Below are 23,396 nucleotides of genomic sequence, written 5' to 3'. Positions count from 1 at the left end.
CCTTGCTGTGGCAGGAAGGCAGGTGGCAGCCACAGATGGAAGTTAAAGGGGATGTATATAGTCTTACTACACAAAAGGCTCCCAAGGTGGATCTAGCTGTATCCTTGGCAGTGTGGTGTCTTCTCCCAGTGCTCCCTCTCCACAGCTGGATGCTGTCACTTCCATGGTGCTAGTAGCAGAGTGGGACATGTTCCCCAGCCATCACAGCTCACAGCCTGATAGCTTGCTGTGAAAGGGGCTGTGAGTCCTCTGCTTAGAGGCTGGAGCATGAGCTGGGTGGTGAGGAGGGGACATCCCTGCTGGGAGGACATTATTCTCTGGATTTAGGGCAGAGGGGCACGGCACTGTCCTTTTAGACTGCCATGCAATCTGCCAGGGCTGCCTGTCACAGCCTCAGCTCACACCTCCGGGACAGGCTGAGTGTCCCCTGCCTTGCTCTGGTCACACAGAGCCTTTTTTCAAGAAGAGGTGTCTGTGAAGTGACATTGTGCCCAGGGAAACTGTCACCTCAGCAGCAGACCAGAAATTTTACAGTTGCTCAGGATAGCTCCCATAATAAAATCAAAGTCAGAGCTGGAGGATTGGGGGCTAACTGGTGGGGAAGGGATGGTGCCTTATGCAGGAAATCACACTAAAAAAGTCTTTCCTTTGCTTTTCAGACTGCTCATCTCAGTACGGTGCTTCCATATCTGACGCAGCCTAGGAATATGAATGGCAAACTGCAGACTACCCCAAAGGTATAACCATTACTAGTCTTCAATATTGTTCAGAAAAGACCAAATTTAGGAACTTCTGTCCCATTCTTTAGATGCTACACAGTCACTTAGTGACTTGACTCTAACACAGGTAAACCAGTTGTGCTGCCTGGAAAAAGCATTTATGTGTTGTGTATCCAGTACTTTAGGAAGTAGTGAATCTCCAAAATCATCACTACTGTTGCCATGTCATTCAGTGCCTTAAGTCAAATCCAAAACTTTAGCATTAACCTTGTAACTACTGAACTGGAGCCCAGACATGAAACAGATGGGACCCTAGGGATTTGTTGCCAGTATGACAAACAGTTTGGTGGTTCCAGCCTTCCTGGAGGAAGTCTTCGCTCCTAAACTAGAACAGAGCCTTGAAAGTATCTTCTGAGGAGTGCCCACTTGTGGTTGCTGGGAGTGAGAATATCTTGATTCTCCCTGTTCTACCTAGTTAAAACATTATCAGCTATTTGATGGTAGAAGGACATGAATCTTATTTCTGTGCCTTCTGGTAGAGTGCTTAAGTCCATAGTCTGCAGATTTTAGGGTTTGGTTTCCTTCTCTCTCTCTATCAGTGACTGTTTAATAACATATTTGCTTTGGAGCAGATTCAATGGGTCACACTTGCTCTGTATAGTCTTCCAAATTATAGTCAAAAACAGAGTTCATCCAAAGCACAGGTCCAGATTAGGCTGGCAGTGGTAGACAGCTTCACAGCAGATCTTTTGTGCGTCCAGGCAAGCCCAGTGGGGCATATGGGATGTGTGAAGGGACCTCTTCTGAGACAGAGTTGAGTCTCTGGCTCCAGCAGAGCATTTCAAAAGTTGAGTCAAGATTCTTTTTCTGAGAGTCTGATTAGCAGGACCCAAACGTCATCCACCTCCTTGCCCAGCTGAGGTGGCTTCTGCCCCTGCTGTGGCCCTGTCGTGTGCTTTCTGTGGATCTCTGTGTTAGGATGAGCAAATAGCTGATTCAGACCTGTGAAAGTCACTAGGCTACAGTGACAAATTTCCTGGTTTTCAGAAAATTGAGTAACTGCTCGCTCCTACTCCCTTTCTTAGTTTGAAGGGATGTGGAGAAAGAGCATTTCTCATAGCTTCAAATATGTATATGTAACAGCTTAATTTTGCAGAGTGAAATGTTGCTGTCAAGTCCTTGCTGTAGGCTAGGACAGTTTGGTCTCTTTTAAGCATTCTGTATAAATTATTAAACTTTAAGAACCATACAACTCCATCAAAAGTAGCAGTCCATCTCATGCATTTTTCTACAGGATGACAGAAGACATTTTTGTTACATGGTTGTAATTTGGCTGGTATTATATTTTGATTGAAGCACTTATTGACCCAAGGGGCTTTTAACTAAACAATGCTTATTGGTCTTGTCAACATCATGATCCCAATGTTTGTAATGTCAATGGAAGAATGGAAGCAGTCCTGTCTGCCCAGGCTGTCTACTCTTTTGGGGAAACTGCCTGTTGGCTTCAATATAAGCTGCGCTTACTGCAGTGAATCTCTTCCTTCAACTCAAAGCTCCTTCCTAACTCAAATGTTAAAATATAATGATTGTTTTTCATAGGGAGGTTAAAAGCCACGAGTTGTGGGTTTTTTGGGAGATACCTGAATACATTTATGAATTTTTTTAGCACAATAGGCATGGTAAGTCTAGAGAACTGATTGGTATATACAGTCAAGACTGTAGCTTACAGCAGAGTGTATAATGCATACAGAGGTATAGCAGACACTATGCTGTACAATGTATAGCATACTCTCTCTTGTATACATGTACTCCTGTTTGTGTTATGCACAGAAAGAGCAGAGCACAATACCTTCCACGCAAAAATTAGCATGCCAGTGTGCAACAGTCTCAGAGAAGCTCCCATATACTCATTAAGCCACATTTATTTATTCTTTTGGTCTCTCCCATCCATTTGTATTTTATTGCTGAGCAACTTGACTTGCCATCCCAACCATGCCCATGTGCTGAGGACTCAGAGGAGTAGAAAATATCTAAGTGATTTAGGAACTTATTTTTCATAGTAATTTACATGCTGATAGCCATATCTTCAAAAATACTTGGAAACTTAGACATAATGTGTTCTCAGTGGGATTTTCGAAAGTGCTTTGGTAACCTGCCTGGCAGAGAAATCAATGGAAGTTATGTGCTGGGACATTCTGGAATGCCATGAGATACTTCTCTGCTTCCTTTCATGTTAAATGTCTTCAGCAGTCTGAGTGAAGTTTTAAGGCCCATGGTACTTGAACAACACAGATAAAATGACTTTCTACGCTTTCTTTCAAAATGAGATGCATGCTGTTTGTTGTGGCTGCAGTAAAGAGGTTGCCAGAAGTGTGAACTGGGATCATTCCTGCTTGCTGCTCCTTTTTTGGGCTCACAGATCAAGACAGCTTTGCTGCTGGCCATCACTGTGTGTCCTGGGCTGGTTTTTCAGCGAGGACATTAGTTGAATCCACTGTGGAAAAGTAAGGGAAGAAGTGCTGAAATGCCAGGTCTCAGGACATTGTTTTGTTGTTTGCTTGTTTATTTTCAAGAAGGGAAGAAAAAGAGAGAACACATGAATAACACTGGGATTTCTGCAAGGCAGGAAAAGAGATTATAGAAAGAAGTGAGTTTAAAGAGCAAGTCTGCAGCTTTAAAATATGCAGCTGCATTGAAGTGTGTGCCAGAATATTTTAAAGTAACATCAAATATCTTTATTAATAAATTCCTGATAGGTTTATGAATTGGAAACATTTTGTGTACAAACAGAAAAGAACTGCTCCGAACACACTCAGTATTCAGCCTGGTGTTTATAGAATGCAGTGTGCCTTGGCTGTAAATTATGGTGAGATCAGGAGGTGCCAGCCCTGACCTTTCTGTACCTCATGCACATTGCTCAGTGATGATGCTGTGAGCATGCAGACAAGTGGGACAGGCAATTCATGGGCAAGAGCTTTGCCAACTATCCACAAGGATGGATGGGTGGGCTGTGATGTGCGGGTCTTATGAGCAATATTTTGTAGCAAAATAAGAATCTCTACCCTAGGCCAAACCTGCCTATTTAATTTATCACCTTTCAGTGGTGTATAATTAAATGCACGTCTGTTTGCTGTGGCTGGCTGCAAATCTTCAAATGAAAGATTTTTCTTTTCAAAATGTTCCCTGTTACTAGTTCTATTTCAGTGCTTTCCTCTCTTTGGATGTAAATGACTAAATGATTTGACCAATTTAGATGAACAGAATAGTAGCTGTAAGACCTAACTTACTACATTATTATTTTTCTGCTATTGCCTGCTTTTCTATCTGCTGGAAAAGCTATTTCATTATCTTAGGAACATTGTCCACAAGATTGGGAAAGCAAGGACTATTATATGCCTCTGTTTTTCCAATGGTAAAATCTTTAAAGCAATATTTAACTATTTTTAGAGAGATTTGTAAGGATGAGTCATAGAAATTGCTAGATATTTTGACTTCCTTGGAAGAAGAAGGTGGAAGATGACTAGTAAAGAAATTGTTGATTTTGTGATTGGCACAACTCATATTATTTCCAGAAATTATTAGGTGCTGATTCTAGAGAAGAATGTTAACACTTTTTTTCTTACCAATTTATTTTTGCAGCTCTTTGCCAATGTGTCTGGCTCTGTGAATGATGAGGGAACCTGTCAGTGCTCTGTGTACTTGCCGGATACCACCTTTCCAGTGCAGAAGGCTGAGCAATTGGAAATTCTAGTGACAACACTCTCGGAGAAGTTTGAGACAGAGCTTTCTAAAGTAAGGTGTTCTTTTGTCTTAAAAACAACACTTGCATCTTTTTGGAAAAATGGTTGCCTATGAAAAAGTACAGCAATTAGCACTTAATTGTGGTCTCTCTTTCAAACAGTTGGAAAGAGGGCTCTGTAAGAACAAGGAGAAAGGTGATTAAACCTCTGATCTTTGACATTGTAATAGCATATCATACATTTGAATATTCTCAGGTCTCTTTTCTAGGCCTTTTCAGCTAGAGGCATATGGTATGTTTTGGAAGAATGGTTATGTTTTTCCTCTTTTGGCTCAGTTTTATTAGTTTGGGATTGCTACATGATGCTACAGGAAGCCAAGCCTCCTGCTCTTTCATGTGTTATTATTTGTATCAAACCAGCCAGATTGTGAGAAGGCAGTGAAGGGAAAGAGGAGAAAGGTCACCACAGCCCAGAGTGAAGAAGTAGGTGAATATTTGCTCCTTCACTGCTTCTGCTCTCACAGAGGAAAAATAAATAAATAATAATAAAAAAATCTTTCTTGTCAACATCTGAAGCTGTGGCAGTGAGACTGCTGAATTATGCATTTCTGTTGAAGACAAACACACCTTACATTGCTTTGGCTGCTTGTTGCATGAATTGAGATCCGTTTTTTGAGGAACTGGGGCAAACCTACACATGCTGAAGTGCACTGGGTGAAGCTGCTTGTGAAGACAGGAATCTGCCTTTGACTTTTTATAGTGGATAAATATTCAGGATTCAGATTTGGTGTCCAGCAGAAAGTGTTTTCTTTGGAAACCAAGCATCTTAAGAAATGAAGTGTCCTTGAATTAATCAGCAGAAAAGGCAAAGCATTAAATTATAAATTGTAATCATAAATATTCATAGCCCTCCTCTGGTATAATCAAGAACAGATAAGAAGTTGTGCATAAAACCCACAACAACAGGCGTAGGATCTTGTTGCAAGATCTCTCAGTTCAAATAGTTTGTTTTGAAAGAACTGGAGCTAACAGTGAAACCCATTCAGCTGTCAGCAGGCACGTGAAAGGCAAACTGACATAAGTCCTGCTGCCTCCAAGCACAGGAGTTACCTGATCCCTTGGAGCATGGAAGTACAGCTCAGGGTTAGTGAGCCATGAAAATCACTGAGATTTCAGGCCCCCATGCTGTTCCCACTGTGGTCAGTGCCAGCATTTGAAGGTAACTGCACTGGGACAGGATGAGGGGCATGAGTCCCAGACAAAAATTGGCATGATTCTTCAAGGTGTTTGTCTATCACCTTTCCCAGTCACTTGCCCTGGTGCAACCTATCTCTTACTGGTGCTTTCCTCAGAATGGTGCATGTTTCCTTTAAGCTAATGCCAGGCAGATGTGTGGAGCATCTCAAGTGCTGCTTGACCTGTCTGTGTGGACAACCTCAGATCTCCAATGAGTTCAGACATCTTGCTCATATAATGACACAGGTTACTAAAAATACCTAAAATTAGGTGTCCAGATTTGTACCTGAAACTCACCTCTAAATTCAGGGCAAGCTGAGTCCCCACCCTAGACTTTAATGTCTAGGTTGCCAGCTGGTGTGGGCTGCTGTGACTGTTGTCACCCATGCCCAGCAGTGTACCACAGTGTAGACACTGACCTCGACTTGCAACTCTCGCTTCAGACAGTGAAAATTCTTGACCTAACTCAGGCTTCACTGAATTTCATCCTGTCGAGACCAATCAGCCAAACAGTGTTACAATGCATCTAGTTGAAGTGTGACATATACTTTGGTGTGATATGGGAAAAGAGACACTTTAGGTCAGAAATTGAAGTGAACAGATTGAATTTAGGTGTAAATTTATGTGTGTAAGATTTCTCATTTCTAATGTTCTATTTTTTTTGTAGAAAGAACAGAGTTATTGAGCATTTCTCTATTGATATCTGAACTTAAGTAGTCTGAGATCCTGTGATGCATAAATCTCCGTGCTCAAAAATTCTTTACCTTTCCAATTGTGGAAAAAATCCTTATGCAATCCTGTATATTACTTCAGTCAAAATGATACTTACAGAGACAAGGAAATAATAAAATGGAGGAAACCCAAGGTTTCAATACTGATAATTATTAGAAACAATCCTGAGCAAATTCCTGGGGAATTGCATTCAGACATAACCTAGTCTCACCATGGAAGTGGGAATTTCTACTGAATGCTTCCTTTTTTGACTCTCGGAATCCATGCTTTTGTTGCTCTTCTAAAACACCCTTTGAAGATCATGGGAACTTTTCCTGGATAAGAGCTGCAGGATTGGACCCTCTTAAGGATGCTTTCCATGTGCTAGAAGTGCCAGATAAACAACCTGATTGAATCATTAACCTTTTGCCTGATTGTTGGCTAATTCAAAAAGCAAGGGGGTCCTTTTATAGAATCAGCAGGCAAGGAAGCTTGCAGATAAAGAGATGCTCTCATGTGCCAACTCAGACAAACTGTAGGCTGAAAATATCAGACTAATTTTTCCTCTGTCACATCAACCTTTGCCAGCATAATTATGATTACAGAAGAAAATTAACCTTTTAAGGCAAAGTGGGAATTGGCTGTTCCTATCAATAGGAAAGGGGAGAGGACATGGCAGGGGTGGATCAGCATATGATCACAGGGAGAGAAAGTGCCTTTCAGAACATGGCTCACAATGGCCGCAACATTCTCATGTAACAGAAACAGGAGTGAAAAAGCCCCCTGCTTTTCAAAACAGGTTAACCTGTAATGTAATTCTTCTCCATCTCAGAAGGCAGACTGCCAGCCTTGCTCCTTACAGCTCTGTAGAGGTCAAGCCTGCCCAAAGCCAGTGCCCTGGCTTTGTGATTTTATAAAGTTGCTGGTTTTGTAATTTCTTTCTTATCTTCCCTCACTCCTCCCACATTTTTTATTTTACATCTTCATCTTGCACCTTTGTTCCCCCTTCTGTACTCTCTAAATGTGTGCTGGAGAAGTGTCTGCTTGCATGCTGCAAAACCTGTTTTGGTAAATACCAGCTGCAGGTAAATGACACAATAAATGAGCATTGCATATTTTTCCTGCCCTTTTCATTAAACGAAGGTGACAACGCTTGGAAAGGAGGAAAAACTGAAACTGAGGATTTTTTCCTTACATATACCTCACATGGTTCCATTTTCTTCCCATAAAGGGCTAATCCAGGCTCTATGCACTCATGATATCCTACTTTAGGCTTTTATGAAAAATGCAGCAGCAATCAGTACTAGTTATTGGTCTGTATCTCTAAATATAGGATATGCTCAGAATTTCTGTGCCAGCCTGTCAAAAGACTACAGCCAGTCCCTAGCAGGTAGATGCAGTAGAAGAGCAAGGATTACAAGCTGCTTAAATCTACCTGCCAATCAACAGAGCAACATCGTATTCTTTCAACTGATATTTCTAATCCACAGAAACACCTAAACCAGTACTGAGCAGGTGGGAATCTCCACATAGAGCATTGCAATGCTTAACATGTGTACTGGATTTATCTGCAAGAGCAGTATAGGCCTGTTAGTGCAGTACTGCTGAGAAAATTTTATTTGTCCAATAATTCGCCAGGGGAGCTATTAGCTTAAGTTCACTGAGATGCTGGTGTGGCTGTGCAGAGCACTGCAGAGTGATGGTGCTAGTTCAGGCTGAGCTATGCTCTGCTGGATGGTGTTGACATGTCCTTAAATGACCTAGATGGTTGACTGAGTGAAAATCCTCTAATATGGGAGGAGAATTTCAGGGCTCTGTCTTGCAGCATTCTGCAGTCAGGGCTGAAATAACTATGCATGCCTTGTTCCAGCCCTCAGCATTTTGTCCAGGCTCTGAAAACCCTGGAGAAAACTTCAAATTCACAGGTTTCTCACTAATGAGTAGCCATCACTAATTCCAGCAGCCTGTTTATTTCTACCAAATCTGTAGATTTGGTCTGTATTGCATTATTATTACCAGTATTACTGTGAGAAAGGTTATTAATAAGTAGACAAATTTCCAGATACCTCTGTGATAGACATAGCTTCGCACAGCAGTGCAATTTTGCTCAAAAATGGACTTGCTTCATACTTCTCAGGCTGTAATCACATATTCTTTCTTTTTTTGTTGTTGTGCAAACTCTAAACACACGGTTTAAACATTTACCTTTGAATAATTTTTCCAGATGGCTTTTTTTTGAGATTCTCTTTCAACTCCAAACTGATTTTGGTGATCAGTGTAAGTGTGAGGTCCATCTACCTCTGGCTTTTCCAAAAGCACTGTTTGGTTCTTCCTACTATTCCCTACCAGATGATGGTGGCAGTTAGGACTGGTGCCTTGAGAGGCCACATAAAAACACAGAGACTAGACAGGAGCAAGGGAATAAAGGTAGGCATTTATTTGAAGGGCCTTCAAAGGTACACCCTTGGGAGCCAGAGCCTACTGCCAAGATGGACCCCAAGATGGATGACAGGTCACGAGTTCTTCACACTTTTATAGGTTCTGTTCATTTGCATATCAGGGTTAATTCTCCAATTAAATCTTCAGTTAATGATGTAATTTCCCCTCAGCTGGCCCCCCTCTCAAAGGCTTTTGGTTTATACTTTTTGGGCCTAGGATGGTCTGGGTGTCCTTGAAGACAAAGCCTGGAGAGGCTTTGTTATGTCTACCTAGCATGAGAGAGCAGAAGTTAACAGGCTACAAGAAACTTCAGAGATATACACCAAGCAGGACAGGATTTGAAAAAATATAAAAGTTAAAACCTAAGGCATCAGGACAAGGGATCCCAGCAATCACTGTTTCCAGCCAGTTACAAGGAATTAGGTCTTTGTAGGTTGTTATTTTTTGATTCTTAATTGTAATCAATAACTTGAAATTATCCTGGCTTGACCTGGGAGATCTAGAGCATCCAGTGCTGTGAGCCAGGGTGCTTCTGCTACAGCTTGTGGAAACTTGACAGTTTTGAGCAGCTCGAAGCCTGGCTGCACACATTTAGAACAGAAGATCTGTTTTAAACTCAGATTTATATACATGGAACTCAGCATCCTGGTTTTGGTGTATACTACGTATGTCCATGCAGGGTTTTTGTAGTGGGTTAAGATTTACAGTGTGCCATTATTGATAATTATACTTCTGAACAGAGGATCTACTCTTATGCTTCTCCTCCTTAATCCACATCACTAAATAACTTATGATCTTAAAGGATCCTCTTCATGAATTTCCATGCCAGGAGCTCCCACACCTCCTCTTTAGTACACAAGGGATTCAATTAAGATTGAATTATTTGATAAATGTGGGGTGTTGTTAGGTCCCTGTCTCAAGGGCTGCTGTCAAAACAGAAAAACAGGGAGTCCATGGTCTTCAAACCATGGCAGGATTTCAGACACAATGGGAAAAAGTACTGACTTTTATTTAATGTTCAGATAATGCAAGAATGCTTGAGAAGATGTAGGCTAAGGCTTTCAGCTGAAGAAGTAATAGTCATGAAAATTAAAGTGCTGCAGATAGAGGCACAAATACCATCTGAGGGTATAAATATGAAGCTAATAGTGCAACAAACTATTTATATTTATTCCTACTTATCTTTTGTGATATAATGATATTGATTTAAGGGAAAAGAGACATGACTTGTATGAAGCATATGGGAGAGAAATTATGCCCCTTTACCAAAGCATTAAATTTCAAGGAACTAACATTTCTAAGGGAAGTCCCAAATCCTTATAATATTCTTAACATTCAGCATCACAGTGCTTGTGCTGTGACCTTTACCTCAGCAGATATATGTGTGAAAATATATTTATCTGGACAACTATTTAATGGTTCAAAGACTGAAAAGGCTGCTATATAAATTACTCCAGCTAAAGCCTGCCATATATTTAACACTTTCACTTAAACCAGATTTCATTTTTAACACTCTGTTTAAATATTTTCCCCCTGCCCAAAGACAAGCATCAAATCACTTCTGCCAACATTTGACACAATTCAAATGTACACAGGGTAAAGTCCTATTTGGATTCAGAGTTAATAGGAAATGAAGTTGAAAAACTTGGGAATTCTTTATTGCATTTTGCAGCCTTCTCTGGTTGCTTTTGAGAGACATTACACTGCAGATTTCCTAATACAATTTTCACCAATGTAAGTTCTTGGCATACTGAGGATAAAATTAGCTCACAGAGACAATATTAGAAAAGAATAAAAAAATGGATGACTGTGAGTAAAATTCTGCCTTCAGTTGTCCCCGGGCATTCCTGAGGGGATTTTGCAAAACTGCTAACAATAAATGAAGGTTAAATTTCATATTTTTTTTATGTATGTGATGAGAATTTCATTTATGCTGTTTATGTGAAGAATATATATGGCAAGTATGTGGAAGCTATGCATAGGGTACTCAGAAATATAACAAGGATGTCAAACAGGCTTGTCTTATTTGCTAACCTGGACTTGAATATGTATTTCTTTTTTCTTTCTTTCAGGTTAGGGAGTACTCAAAAAGAATTGAACTGTATCAGCAGCAAATCCTCAATCTAACCATCAGAGTGCAGCAAGTGGAGACGGGTGGTGTATCTTACACGGAATTGGACTTCCAGTTGCTGAAAGTGGAAATCAGTGACCTAGAGAAACTGGTCACTCAGCTGAAACCCAGCCTTGTTGGAAGCAATGCCATCGTTGAGCAAATATATTTGGAGGTATTGCCAAGGTTTTAATTAGCCACAGAGGGTTCAAATACACAGATAGTCTATTCTCTCTTTAGGCTGAGGAAATGCAGTCTGTCTCTACTGCAGCCAGTGGAACTATTTTAGCATTTCATCAGCATAAATCAAAAGAAAGTTTGACCTTAAATGTATTAACAACTTATTCCTTGATATAGAGCACAGAAAAGCAAAGAAACCCCAAAGCAAATGGAGACCACTCTGGTTTTGACAAATATCTGCCTGAAAGTTAAAAGTTTTTCATAGTGTTAAACACTGAAGCTGATTAAATTATTATAATAAATATTAATTTACAGACCCCCATGCTTGAAAGTCTCTATGCTTTAATTTAGATAATTAAAAAATTAGCTGCTGGTTGCTAAGGCAGTGGCCCAATCAATATGAAATCAAGAAGTAGGAAAGATTATCACCTTCCCAGCAGACTATAAATCACATTTTCAAAATTGTAGCTAATCACTCACCTAGAGAGAATAATTACTTCAGATGGAACCTGAAATATCATTTGCTCCATTGTCCTCTAGATCATCAAGCAGGTGATTAAAAACACTCTTTATCTTTGCAAATAAAATTTGCAGATACTTTTGTAAGGCTGGAATAAGTACTTTTTATATTTAAGTTAGTTCTTGCCTAAGACCTACTGGATATTTTTACACTATGTATAAAATAACACTATTTTTTGCATCCTGTTATACAACTTAGTCTTAAAGCTTATCCTTGTGGTCACATACTCTGCTGGAAATGTCAAGCTGAGGCCAGGAGGATAAGGCCTACTCTTAGGGATATTTCTTAGAACCTCTCTCTGAAGTGTCTTCTGTGACCTGATCAAGCTGACTGCAAATATCTGTAAAACGACATTGACATTAAAACTTGCTGTCTTTTTTTCCCCTCTAGATCACCAATCTGACCATACTGGTAAATGAACTGGAATCACTGGACAAAAACAATGTCCTTGCAATTCGTCGCCAAATTGTGTCTCTGCAGAATCGATTGAAAGAGTGTGAAGAGAACGCAACCAAAACTACACCACCCCCTTATTTCTCACCAGGTAAGTATTTCTGTTGGATAATACATAAGAAATAATACAATACATTGTTAGAACTGTAAATGCAGAGATTTCCTTTTGTTAATATTAAATACAATTGTAATGAAACTCCTTAGCTCTTGAAAAATTGAGCAGACAGCTCCTGAAGTTTCATCAATGATTCAAAAGGAAAAGGAAGGCAGGAATCAAATTCTTTCAAAAACAGTAGCTGTTTTCAGCTGGAAGAAATCGTCGCAGTCTTACTCTTACCTATAGTGTGAAAAGTGAATCTCTATCCCTCTTCTCTCTTTTTTTTTTTCATAACAATGAAATATGGGAAACTATGTTTTTTTTACTGACTAGCTTCGATTTTTAGTAGTTCCTGTGAAAGTGACCTGTGTCACGGCAATATTGCTCTAATGCTGCTTGAAAAATGTATGAGCAACTGTTGATGTACTAAGGCTGTTGATATGCAAACTCCAGAAGGGAGCTTTGTGTCAAGATTATTTTTGCTTCACAGGGAAAAGATGTTTCTAAAACAGGTGGTCGAGGGACTTGGGGAAAAGTTCTGGTCTCAGGGAAATAAGGGGAAGCTGTATTACTGATTTCAGTGGAACTAAGATTTTATAGTTTTCTTAACTGGGAAAGGTTATATTCTGGTGCCTGGATCAGTGGCTCCCAGAGTGAAGTTCATATAATGGTGATAAGAGTTATGGGGTGTGTGGTAATTAGTTTATAACTGAAAGAACTTTTGTCTTGACATTGTGTTCAGTTTGAAAAATCACATTGTGAGTGAATCATAGTCTGAGAAATTCTGAGAGTCAGATATGATATACTGGAGCAAAACATTTAGGAAACACTAGACTAGAAATGCCAGGTCAAGAATCCTACTTGCTAACAGACAGGAGGATTTCTAAAACTGTGTTGGTCCCCTAAGTGTTTTATACACAGAGGGTTCCTTTAGGCAGAGTATTGCAAGAGCAAAAGTGCTGTGTTGTACACAATACCCAGGGGAAGAATCTTGCTTTTTCACATAAGCTGGTTAACAATCAGCTAGAGGAGCCTATAATAAAGGAGGAGTGGTGTCCTGCTTTCAAGGACCACAAATTTGCACCTACCAGCGTTTACCTCTCATCACCTTGGGGTCAGCTAATTCAAACATCTCATTGGAAAGGTGAGAGGCAGAAACACAAACTTCCCTTAGGGTGAGCAGTCCCTCCTTAGAGCTTCATGGCAGTGCAAGCAATTGCTGCGTTTCTCTGACAGAATACATGAGTAACACCTTGTCTGGGAATCAGACAGGAGAGAAATCTGAAACAAAAACCTGCAGTAAAAAATCTCAAGGCCTTTCTCTGCTGCTTAAGGAAAGGCTTAAAATGTTTCAATGAAAAAAACTGCACAATGTTTTAGAAGTACTTGACGGGCATTTCACTGATTTATTGAGGGCAATGGTGTGTGGAAAGGAGCAATCTCATTCTCTTCAAACCTACAGCAAGCTTTTGTTTTGGTGAGAAAGTACTGAGCTCCAGAACAAGTACTGTGTCCTTCCATGAGGGATGGAGGAGAGGGCTGCTTTTACATCTGGGTGGTTGGTGTGTCTGTGTGACATAGCAGCTTTCAGTGCGTAGGAAAGGAGAGACTACACTTCACAGTGCAGCTCCGTGCAGGGATAGGCAAGTCATGTCTAGAGCAGGATGGTAGCTCTGGGATGGCTAAATGTAATTGCATAGAATTGTGACTGTAATAGACTTATTCAGCATTGTTTCTCAGGGCACAGTAGGGAGATGGATAGACTTTATCTGGTACCAAAATGGTATTGCTTTAGCATTGCCTTATTCCTGACTGGTGTGCCAGATAGCTCAGGCACCTTTGCAGATGGCAACATTGCATTGTAGCAGAAAGGAATGGAGGAGGTCAAAACCCTACCTGGTATAACAACTTCCAGAGAGTTACCAGCACTGACATCAGCTGAGGACAACCTCTTGTGTTTGTGAGTTTTTCTGTCCAGAGGTAGGAATGTGGGAGGGGTTGGAGGATGTCTGTGAGTGTATTATCACATGGTCTCCTTCAGGGTGAATGTGGTCTCTGAGGAAGGCACAAAGGACTGGCAGAGAAACTGTTGTGTTGGGAGATGCCAGCTCTACAGATAACACAAGTGTTGCTTAGGCTCAGATCTGTGCTAATCCACACAGGACTAGCATATTGTGACTTTGCATGACTGGTGGGGATCAACTATCACCTGTGCAGAGGATTTTGTAGAGCAATTAGACGTCCTGCAGACTGTACCTGAAAACACACAGAAGCAGTAAGATGTTTTTGCTTGGGAAGATGGAGCAAGTATTTGAGAGAGCTGCATTTCCTAGCTGGCCATTTTGGAGGTGCTGCATGGACGCTCACACCTAGGCCTCTGGAGCTTTCTAGCACCCATTTGTGTGTTTGAATACAATTTCCGTATGTTTTCTCTGCAAGCTTGAATGCCTTGAATTCCTGCCAGACCTCTTGGCCTTGCCCTAATTTTAGTTCATATTATATTTATAATGTTTGTATTAAACTGACTCTTTGTCCTGTTTTCAGATTGCTTTTTCTTTCCCCCTTCATCCTCTCTCCTGAATATTTTGGGTAGGCAGCATGAACTAGAGAGAGCTTGGCTAATCCCCAAGCTGTCTAAGATCATGAGTCTAAATGCAAGTTTAATTAAAGCTTCTTGCATCGCACTGCCGTAGTACGCAGCCCCTCTGACTCTGTCCCCCAAGGCTTTTCCTGCTGTATTTCTCAGAGTGAGCAGGCCTGTTCTCAAACAACATAGCAGAAAGAAATCACTGGTTTCCATCTGCCTTACGCTCTGACTGGAGAGGTGGGTATCTGAGTGTCTGATACATAGGTAGTCATTCCCATCATTGTCACTGGCTTTCCTATCTGCAGTGGTTCATGGCATCTCTCTCCTTACCACTCCAGTGGGAAGAAATATTTATTCATTCATTTTCCTTTGGGCTGATCTCATGTGGCTGCATTGGGTAGGTATAGAGAAAAAAGACCTCAGGATGGTCCTTTGAGGTTTCCGCAGCAGATTCTGTGTTACATCTCACTGAAATGATCTGTGAGAGGAAGCAGGGAGAAGTGAGTCAGATGAAATTCAAAGGCAAAATAGAAAGGAAGAAAAAAAGGAACAATGTTGTTGGGTTCTTTTTCCCCTGGATTTTATACACTCAGAAATTAAGAATTTCAAGCTACTGGTGAGTAGGTCTCAGCAGGAGGAATACCTGGAGTAGCCTAATTCTGAAACTCCGGCAATATTATTGGAGTCTTACAGTGATTTCACTCTCAGCCTATATTTTACCTCCTATGGACCCAAGCTGTCTGTGTTTTCTGAATATTTTGGGTTGTGTTTTGAACTGAATGCATCCATACACAAAGAGAGAGATATGTCTAGAGGCACCTGAAAAGAACTGTCCAGTTGTCCTCCCCAGGACTTCCTGAACTGCCCCTGGAGACACATGCATCTATTTAGTGGCATTGGAGGGAGCTGAGCTGAAGGACCCCAGTTGCTTAGTTGCCTTAAGGCATGTCAGATGAAAACCAGCCCTCCCTCCACCTCATCCCCTGTTAAATGTTGCCAGCATAGGTTGTCTTTTACGCTGCTCTAAGCCGGTGTCTGTCCCCCATGATACTGGTGGAAGACTGGAGTGTCTTTGTGGGTCTTCCTGTGTCAGTAAGACAGTAGAAGCCAGGATGAGCCTTTCCTTTAAAGCTCTGTCTTCGATATCTCAAGCCCTAGTAAGGCTGGTAACAGCTCCCACATCTGGATGGGAGGGGAAGATGCACATCTGGTGCTTGGGAGCACGTGTGAGAATGTAGCACCAGCCTGCTTGTGGCGTCCGTGCCCCTCATGGGAGTTCCTTTCAGTGTGGGTCCCACCTTGTCTTGTGACCTTTGGCTGCATAGGCCAAGGGTGGTCCCTTGTCTTCTGCAATCAGATGCAGCTGCTTGGTGGGAGGAGGCTGCTGGAATGTTTCTTTTTATTGTTGGAGTAAGAAGCTGATGTGCTCTGCCAGTGCTTCAGAGTGAAGTGAGTAAAGGGAGATCCAGCAGGATGTGTCTCATGCTCAGTTCTGCAGCCCGTTAGCCAAGCAAGTCCGGCTCCTTTCAGTCCTGACAATTAGGTGTCAGCTCTTTTTCTGGTGAATCAGAAGGATTAGTATACAATTGAGCTGAGAGACTGATTCTTTATGTGGGGACAAGTATGTGTGTATGGACCTGTGCTAGACCTTCCCTTGTCTGTTTGCTACATAAGCACAAGACAAAGGAAGGCAGAAGGCAGAAATACCAGGATGTCATTTATCAGTGGCCCAAAACAATGGAGAAAGGAGTTAAAAACTTGAAAGTTTGAATAATGCATTTGGATTTATTTCAAGTACCTTCTAATATTTACAAAATTACATGACACTTTGCTTCCTTTGTGAATTCTTTTTCCCACAAGATCTAGACAGGGAGGCAAGTTTAGATTAAATAAACAACAATGAATTCTTCTGAACCTGTGCAAAAGACAGATCACCCCCGACTACCACAGAGAGTTTTTTGTAAAAAAAAATAATAATTATGGGAGAGTTTTCAAGGAAATAAAAATCAAGCACATACTCTATAGAAACCTCAGACAATTTTTGATGTCATTAAAACGGAACACGCTTGTAACTTTATTTTAATAATTCATTGTTTCATAAATAAAAACCAAACAAGTGTTCAGCAGAGAGATCTCTTTAAGGGAAGAAATAATAATTTATTATTTCTTTTGTAAAAAAAGGTCTCTCTGCTGAACACACGTTTGTTTTTTATTTATGAAACAATGTATGAATTATTAAAATAAATCTGGAATTGTGTTCTGCTTAATGACATGAAAAATTATTTGAGGTCGCATATAGATGAGCTTAGCAGTGCTTCACTACCTGCAAGCTTTGGTGCTGTATTTTTTTAAACAAATGAAGAGTTTTAGAGCATTTAATAACCATTTAATTCTGAGATAAGTTTATTGTGATTTAAGCACAGTAGTATATTCAATATGTCACCAGCTTTAAAGAAATCCTCATGCCATAGGTAGCAATACATAATAGAGATATGAGAAAAAAGCAGTTCAAATTGATTTATGAAGTTGGCAGGCTGCAAGCCATTTTGCACTGGCTGCCTTAGCTTTCTTCCTTTGCATGAGCTGAGGTGTGAGCACCTCCAAATACTGGTAGCTGTGCCAAGTGCTGAGGCCATGTTACTAGACATGCTACGTGCCATTTCCAGAGATGCTGCCTGGCCAGCCATACAGCAGTGCCTGCCTTGTGTGCTATATTTGGAAATGAGGTTTCTGCTCCAGGGCCTCGTCCTTTGTAAAGCACTTAAGTGCATGCTTAAATGCTCATCTGCTCCGAGCCAGGAATGCTGATTCGAATGGATTCTTGGTGGCACGAAGGAAAGCAGCATTCAACCACGGTCATGCCATGTTTCAGCTGCAAGAAACCCAGGCCACAAAAAGGTCTGGGGGAGGAGATGGGATTGTTTACAATTTGTGCCACCTTCTCTGCCATCAGATGGAGACTCAGTGATAAGGAGCTGCTGCCATGGGCAATACTGACCCCAAGGAAGTTGCCAACATGGCCTGGGGACATAGGGATTTATCTCAGTGTAGTGATTTATATTAAATATAAGACTGCTCCCCGCCTTTCTCACATATGTTGAGAGGAGGCTGCAGGTGCATCACGTGTCCCTCAGGTCACAATCACTAGCGTAAGACAGCGCAAAACTGTGAGGAGTGAAGGTGTGGTGTAGTAGAAGCAGAGAAATAATACATTTTGAGAAAGGGGGAGACATGTAGAGCTTCACTGTCCAAATTGACTTTAGACATTGGCACAAATGTCAGTGCTTGTGCACTACTAACATTTGGGACACAGGTTTCTAGTCTCACACGTACTGCACCTTTCTCCTGGGCAAAGCAGATCAGAAAAAGATTTCTCCGCATTTGCAACAGTGCATTTTTTTCACCAATTATCTTTTTTCCCCAGTCTTTTTCCAAGTACAATACTTCCGATTGGTCTGTCTCTAATTTTCCTTCTTTCTGTGGGATAGACTGCAAAGCCTTTGAGAACAAAATGTCTCCTAGACTTTTCTGTCAGTGGTTTCAGGAATTTCCAATTCATGTCCATAAGTACTGTCTGCCTATGATTAGGGATGGTCAGCTTTGAGGGCAAAAGATAAATTCCTTCTCTGTTATTTCCTTTCTTCTTTGTGCTAAGACAGAGGTTATTTATATGCCAGACATCCTTTCATATGACTGAGCATATGATCCATTCTTGTCACAGAAGCTGCAAGAAATCATGACATGGTTCCCACTCAAATTATTAAAACCTCGAAAGATAATCTTGACATTCATCAGCACCATAGCTGTCAGTGCATGGAGTTCCTGTGTTGAGGGAGGTATTATTAGCAACCAACTTTTGTGGCCATTAATTTATTCACTAATCGATGTATGAGACTTGGGTCTATTCATACTATACTCCATCTTTAATAAGGAAGACTATCCAGTGGCTAGAACACCCCAGTGAACTGGGAAGCATTGGAGTACCACTAAGCTTGTGAGCTGGTGCCAGCCACTTGGTATCTCTGTCTCCATTACCTCAGGTGAAGATAACCCTACAGAAAAAAATCTGGGACACTTTGTGGCAGTAATACAAAAAGCTCATGTTAACACTTAGAAAAGTGCATGCTGGTTTTTGCTTCAGACTCATCAGAAGCCCAGGGACATTTTTGAGTGAAAGGTTTTTCCTACCAGTGACTTACAATATTGAGAATTTATCAGGAAACAGGAATGTCACTAATTCAGCATGAATAAAAGGAAACTGTTTATTGTATTTAAATTATTTTTTCCATGATACTGAAAATGGTTTTGCTGTGGATATGTGTAAAACAGAGCTGTTCTGATTCAGCTTGAAGTCATATTTTCTAAAGAGTCATCCCACATGAGAAGTCAGAGTAATATCAGTCTACATTTCCTGGGTTGTGATTGTTACTGTCTGCAGATTTCTTTGAGGGCCGGAGGTGGAAGGCACCATGTGGCTGTGACACACAGTTGTAAAGCTGTGATTCTGACAGCAGAATGCTAATCTGAAATGTGACTCTGGAATTACTGCTGCTGCTGCTCCTTTCTTCCCTTCCACAGTGAAATACACAGAAATCAGATGCTCCTCGTTCTTTTTTCCCCCATGTCCCATGCTTTCAGTTCCACTGAGGTAGAAAATAACCTAAAATGCTTCTGAAATTGTGTTTTCCAAGGGATTTCCTAATGCATTAGGCTGGCCTGCCTCAAATGGGTAGAAACAGAAATCTCTCCCTTGTGTGGAACAGAACAATGAGTACTGATTTTCTGTGAATTAATCCCCCACCTCCCCTTTCAAATAACTGTAATAATATGTATCCTATTTTTTTTTTTTGCTATGTTTTTGAGTCAGCTTGGAACACTTGGTGCCATCCAGTTGCTGGCCTTAGCCCTAAATGAGCCTTTTCCACTTGATGCTGTGCATTTATGTCTGTGCTTGGTCATGAAGCTGTTCCTCACTAAACACAGCCTAGAGGCTACAGTCTGCAAAACCTCTCTCCTAATAATGACATTTGGAAAACCTGTTTGTTTTGTTTTTTTTCTCTTTAATTACAGGTACCTGCATTCACCGTGGACCGATGAATGTTAGCCAGCCCTATGTTGCCAAGCTGAACTGGAGAGGATTTTCCTACAAATATGGCTCCTGGGGTAGAGATTACTATCCTTCTAACCCAGAGAAGGAAGTCTATTGGGTTGCACCATTGAACACAGATGGGAGATACTTAGAATACTTCAGAATTTATAGTTCCTTTGATGATTTGCTGCTGTTTAAATACACGTATGAAAGGAGGATAACATATGGGGAAGGAGGCGGTGCTGCCCTTTATAAAAATTATTTGTACTATCATGCTTATGGTTCGAGATATATGGTGAAGCATGATATAAAAACAAACACGGGGGTTTTGAGGAAGGAGCTTCCAGGTGCTGCTATTGGTAACCGCTTCTCTTATGCGGGCGTAGCATGGCAGGACATAGATTTTGCTGTGGATGAAAGTGGGTTATGGGTAATATATTCAACTGAAAATAACGTGGGCAACATTGTGATTAGCAAACTCAATGAGACCACACTTGATGTGCTAAATACTTGGCAGACGAGACAGTACAAGCCATCTGTTTCCAATGCTTTCATGTTATGTGGTGTTCTTTACGCCACAAGGCCATTGAACACTAAGAAAGAGGAGATCTTCTACATGTATGACACAAGTACTGGCCAAGAAGGTAGGATCAGTATCATTATGGATAAAAAGTTAGATACAATCCAGAGTATTGATTATAGCCCCACAGATCAGAAACTGTATGTTTACAGTGATGGTTACCTTGTAAGATATGATGTGATCTTTCAGCCTTAGTACCTCAGGGACATATGGATATGATAAAACTGGCAGCAGCCAATATGAGTGATCCAATAGGCCTTGAGACAGTGCTACTGCCAGTTCAGAGTTCATCTGGTCTGATGTACTGTATGTGGGGCTGTCATACAGACACTTACACTCTTCAAAGGGATTGGCCACTCTGACCACTAATGTTGCTGGCAGCAGTTGGCGCTATGGGGTTTTTTAGGTTTTGCTCGGTGTTTATTGGTGCTTGGTGCTTTACGGTTGTCCTGTCTCTGGGGGTAGATTCAGTGCATAGATTTAGTGCATTTTGTTTGCAGAAATAGCTGGGCACAGACTATCTAGTGACTGAGAAGCTAATTACCCACTGATTTGCATTTGTCAGAGTAACACAGGCAAGGCACTCAGAAACAGAATGAATTTCTACTGATCTTCATCAGAGTGAAATGAGGCCTCAGAGAAATTAATTCAAGGATTAAAATAGATTAGGAAGTAGACTTGGTTGGAAGACAGCAATCCATTTGTTAGTTGGAAACAGTGGTATCTGGCTCAAGGCTTCAGGAGGGAGGGTAAAAATGCACTTTGCTGTGTAAATCCTACCACAGGAAGGGAAGAGAAGGCATTGTGGAAGGGACAGGGCTCACTGCCCTCGACAGCAGTGATGCAGTGGGACAGTGGCCCCTGGTCCCCACCTGTAGCTGCCTCTAAGCAGTTCAACCCTCTCCTAAGCTGCCACACTACCAGGCTGCCTTACTGGAGTGCCTGTGGGGGAAAAACTGGCAGTATGGTTTTCATCAGTTTTCCCTGCTGTCCCACTCTGCTTCCCCTATTAATTCTGTGTGCCTAAACCTGGCCTTATGAATGGTCTTACTACAATCTAGCTATGTACTCCATTTTCCAGCCAGTGCAGTGCAAAGAACACTGTTTTCCTTTTCTTTATGCTCTTCTAAGTTTACGCAAATCCTCCCATTGACTTTTTTGGCCACGAGTGGCTCTTGGTGTATATAATGCATTGCCATAGAATAACAGATCTGTTATTTGATGTGCCTCTTTTCAACATTTTTGCCATCCTGTAATTAGATTCCTGGGAGCCTTGTTAGTCTAGGCTCCAATTTGTTCCTTGGGTAATTCTGTCTTACAGCAAGGTAAGAGGTCTTGTGGAAAACATGAGTCTGGTCAGAGTAGTTGAATATATGATAGGGTTTTGATTTTTTTTTTAATGGGTATTATGTGATAGTTTCTGAATATGTGCACTGTAACAATGCCTTATTTTCATCGTGTCAGAAAGCAAGCTAAACAACTGAAATTCAGAGCCCTGAAATGACAAAGAAAGCAGTTCATGTGGTTCATTTTCTTCTGTTACATATGCAACTGTGTCTGTGTCCTCTGATAATCAAAATCAACATGTATGCAAATGATTGCTTTTGTTTTAATAAAAAAATTGAAAGAATCTCAGTTGTTCTATAAAGCCATTTAAAGCTGCTTGTGTCAAATAGGTAACTTCTGGGATGCAATGGGAAGCCTGGGCACCAAATATTTGAAAGAGGATCACTGCACTCACTTGGACTCTGTGTGCTTAAGTAGGAACAACACAAAGGTGTGAATCTGTATGTCAACAAGTACAGAAGGGGAGCTTTATTTCCCTGCACGGAAATATGTTAGCTGGTTAGGGCAACACTTCTCCACCAAGCTGAGATGCTACTCAAGATATTGGAAGCAGATGAACTGATAACATGTTTTGGATCCAGGTGCTGCCACTTATCAGGTATCAGCATCTGTTTCTTGGAAACCTGTGAAATGAATTTGAAAGCCATGGAGGTGTTGGTGCAGTAATCAGATCAGGCAGTACAGGCAGGGCTGTTGTGTGAATAATTTGCAACAGACCAAATAAGGATTTGGCTGAGAAAGGAAGAAGAAAACACTGCAAAAGTTTTTTTTCCCTCTTCATCTGTGTGTGTGTCAAGGAAGGTGAGCAGCTCTCCACTTGTTATCAAGAAATGCCATCAGCATGGGCCTTGAGGCTCCTCAGCTCACCACCTTTTAGGAGGGAGTTGATGTTAGCATGAAAGTAATAGATTCTGGTGAATTGCCTGCAGTTCTCGAGTCCTTCCTTCAATGTCTTTAATGTTTCAATGGCTTTAAGCTGAAGAAGCATGGATTAAGGTTAGGTACTAGGAAGAAATTCTTTATGTGAGGGTGGTAAGACACTGGTACAGGTTTCCCCGAAAAGCTGTAGATGCCCCATCCCTGGCAGTGTTCCAGGCCAGGTCAGATGGGGCTTTGAGCAAGGCTGTCCAGTAGAAGGTGTCCTTGCCCATGGCAGGGGGGTTGGAACTAGAGGATCTTAAAGTCCCTTCCAACCCAAACCATTCTATGCTTCTACAGTTCTATGATTCCTGGGGACAGATTTCTCCCCTTTGGAAACCACATTTGTCCTGGACTGGAGGCTTCTATGGTGAAGGGGAGGTGGGGATGCTCTGGCTGCCCACCATGTTCAATTGCGGTGTGGCCTGAACCCTGTGTCACTTGGCACCAGGCTCCAGCTGTGACCACTGAGGTGGGAAGATTGTGACAGCAGCCATCTCTTCAGTCAATGGCTCAATGTCACTGCAGAGAAGATAAAGCACAACCGGTTTGGACCTTGGTAGCTCAGTGCCAGAAGGAAAGCAGAAACATCTCCGCAGTTTCAAGACTTTTAAATATCTCGTGTAGAGGGGCTGGGTCAGGATGTTTCAGTGCTGGCAAGGCTGAGCTTG

At 41.3% G+C, this 23,396-nt stretch overlaps 1 protein-coding gene across 1 annotated transcript; it reads left to right on the top strand.

The window, feature by feature from the left end:
- Positions 1-663: 663 nt before the first annotated feature.
- On the top strand, positions 664-22,020 carry OLFM4 (olfactomedin 4). The gene is made up of 5 exons (XM_069029986.1): positions 664-737; positions 4,359-4,511; positions 10,917-11,129; positions 12,045-12,198; positions 19,862-22,020. The coding sequence occupies exons 1-5, from the start codon at positions 708-710 to the stop codon at positions 20,653-20,655; spliced, it is 1,344 nt and encodes a 447-aa protein (XP_068886087.1). The 5' UTR covers positions 664-707; the 3' UTR covers positions 20,656-22,020.
- The last annotated feature ends 1,376 nt before the right edge of the window (positions 22,021-23,396 follow it).

This window comes from Aphelocoma coerulescens, chromosome 1, assembly GCF_041296385.1.
Source record: "Aphelocoma coerulescens isolate FSJ_1873_10779 chromosome 1, UR_Acoe_1.0, whole genome shotgun sequence".
Lineage (NCBI taxonomy): Eukaryota > Metazoa > Chordata > Aves > Passeriformes > Corvidae > Aphelocoma > Aphelocoma coerulescens.
The sequence above is the reverse complement of the archived record's forward strand: the minus strand, read 5'-3'. Positions and strand labels throughout refer to the sequence as shown.

What these genes read in the sequence shown, in the direction of transcription:
- OLFM4 (XM_069029986.1), top strand. Translation starts at nt 708, where the DNA reads ATGAATGGCAAACTGCAGACTACCCCAAAG. An exon ending in AACTGCAGACTACCCCAAAG is followed by an intron (nt 738 to 4,358) that starts GTATAACCATTA and finishes TTATTTTTGCAG; the next exon opens with CTCTTTGCCAATGTGTCTGG. An exon ending in TTGAGCAAATATATTTGGAG is followed by an intron (nt 11,130 to 12,044) that starts GTATTGCCAAGG and finishes TTTCCCCTCTAG; the next exon opens with ATCACCAATCTGACCATACT.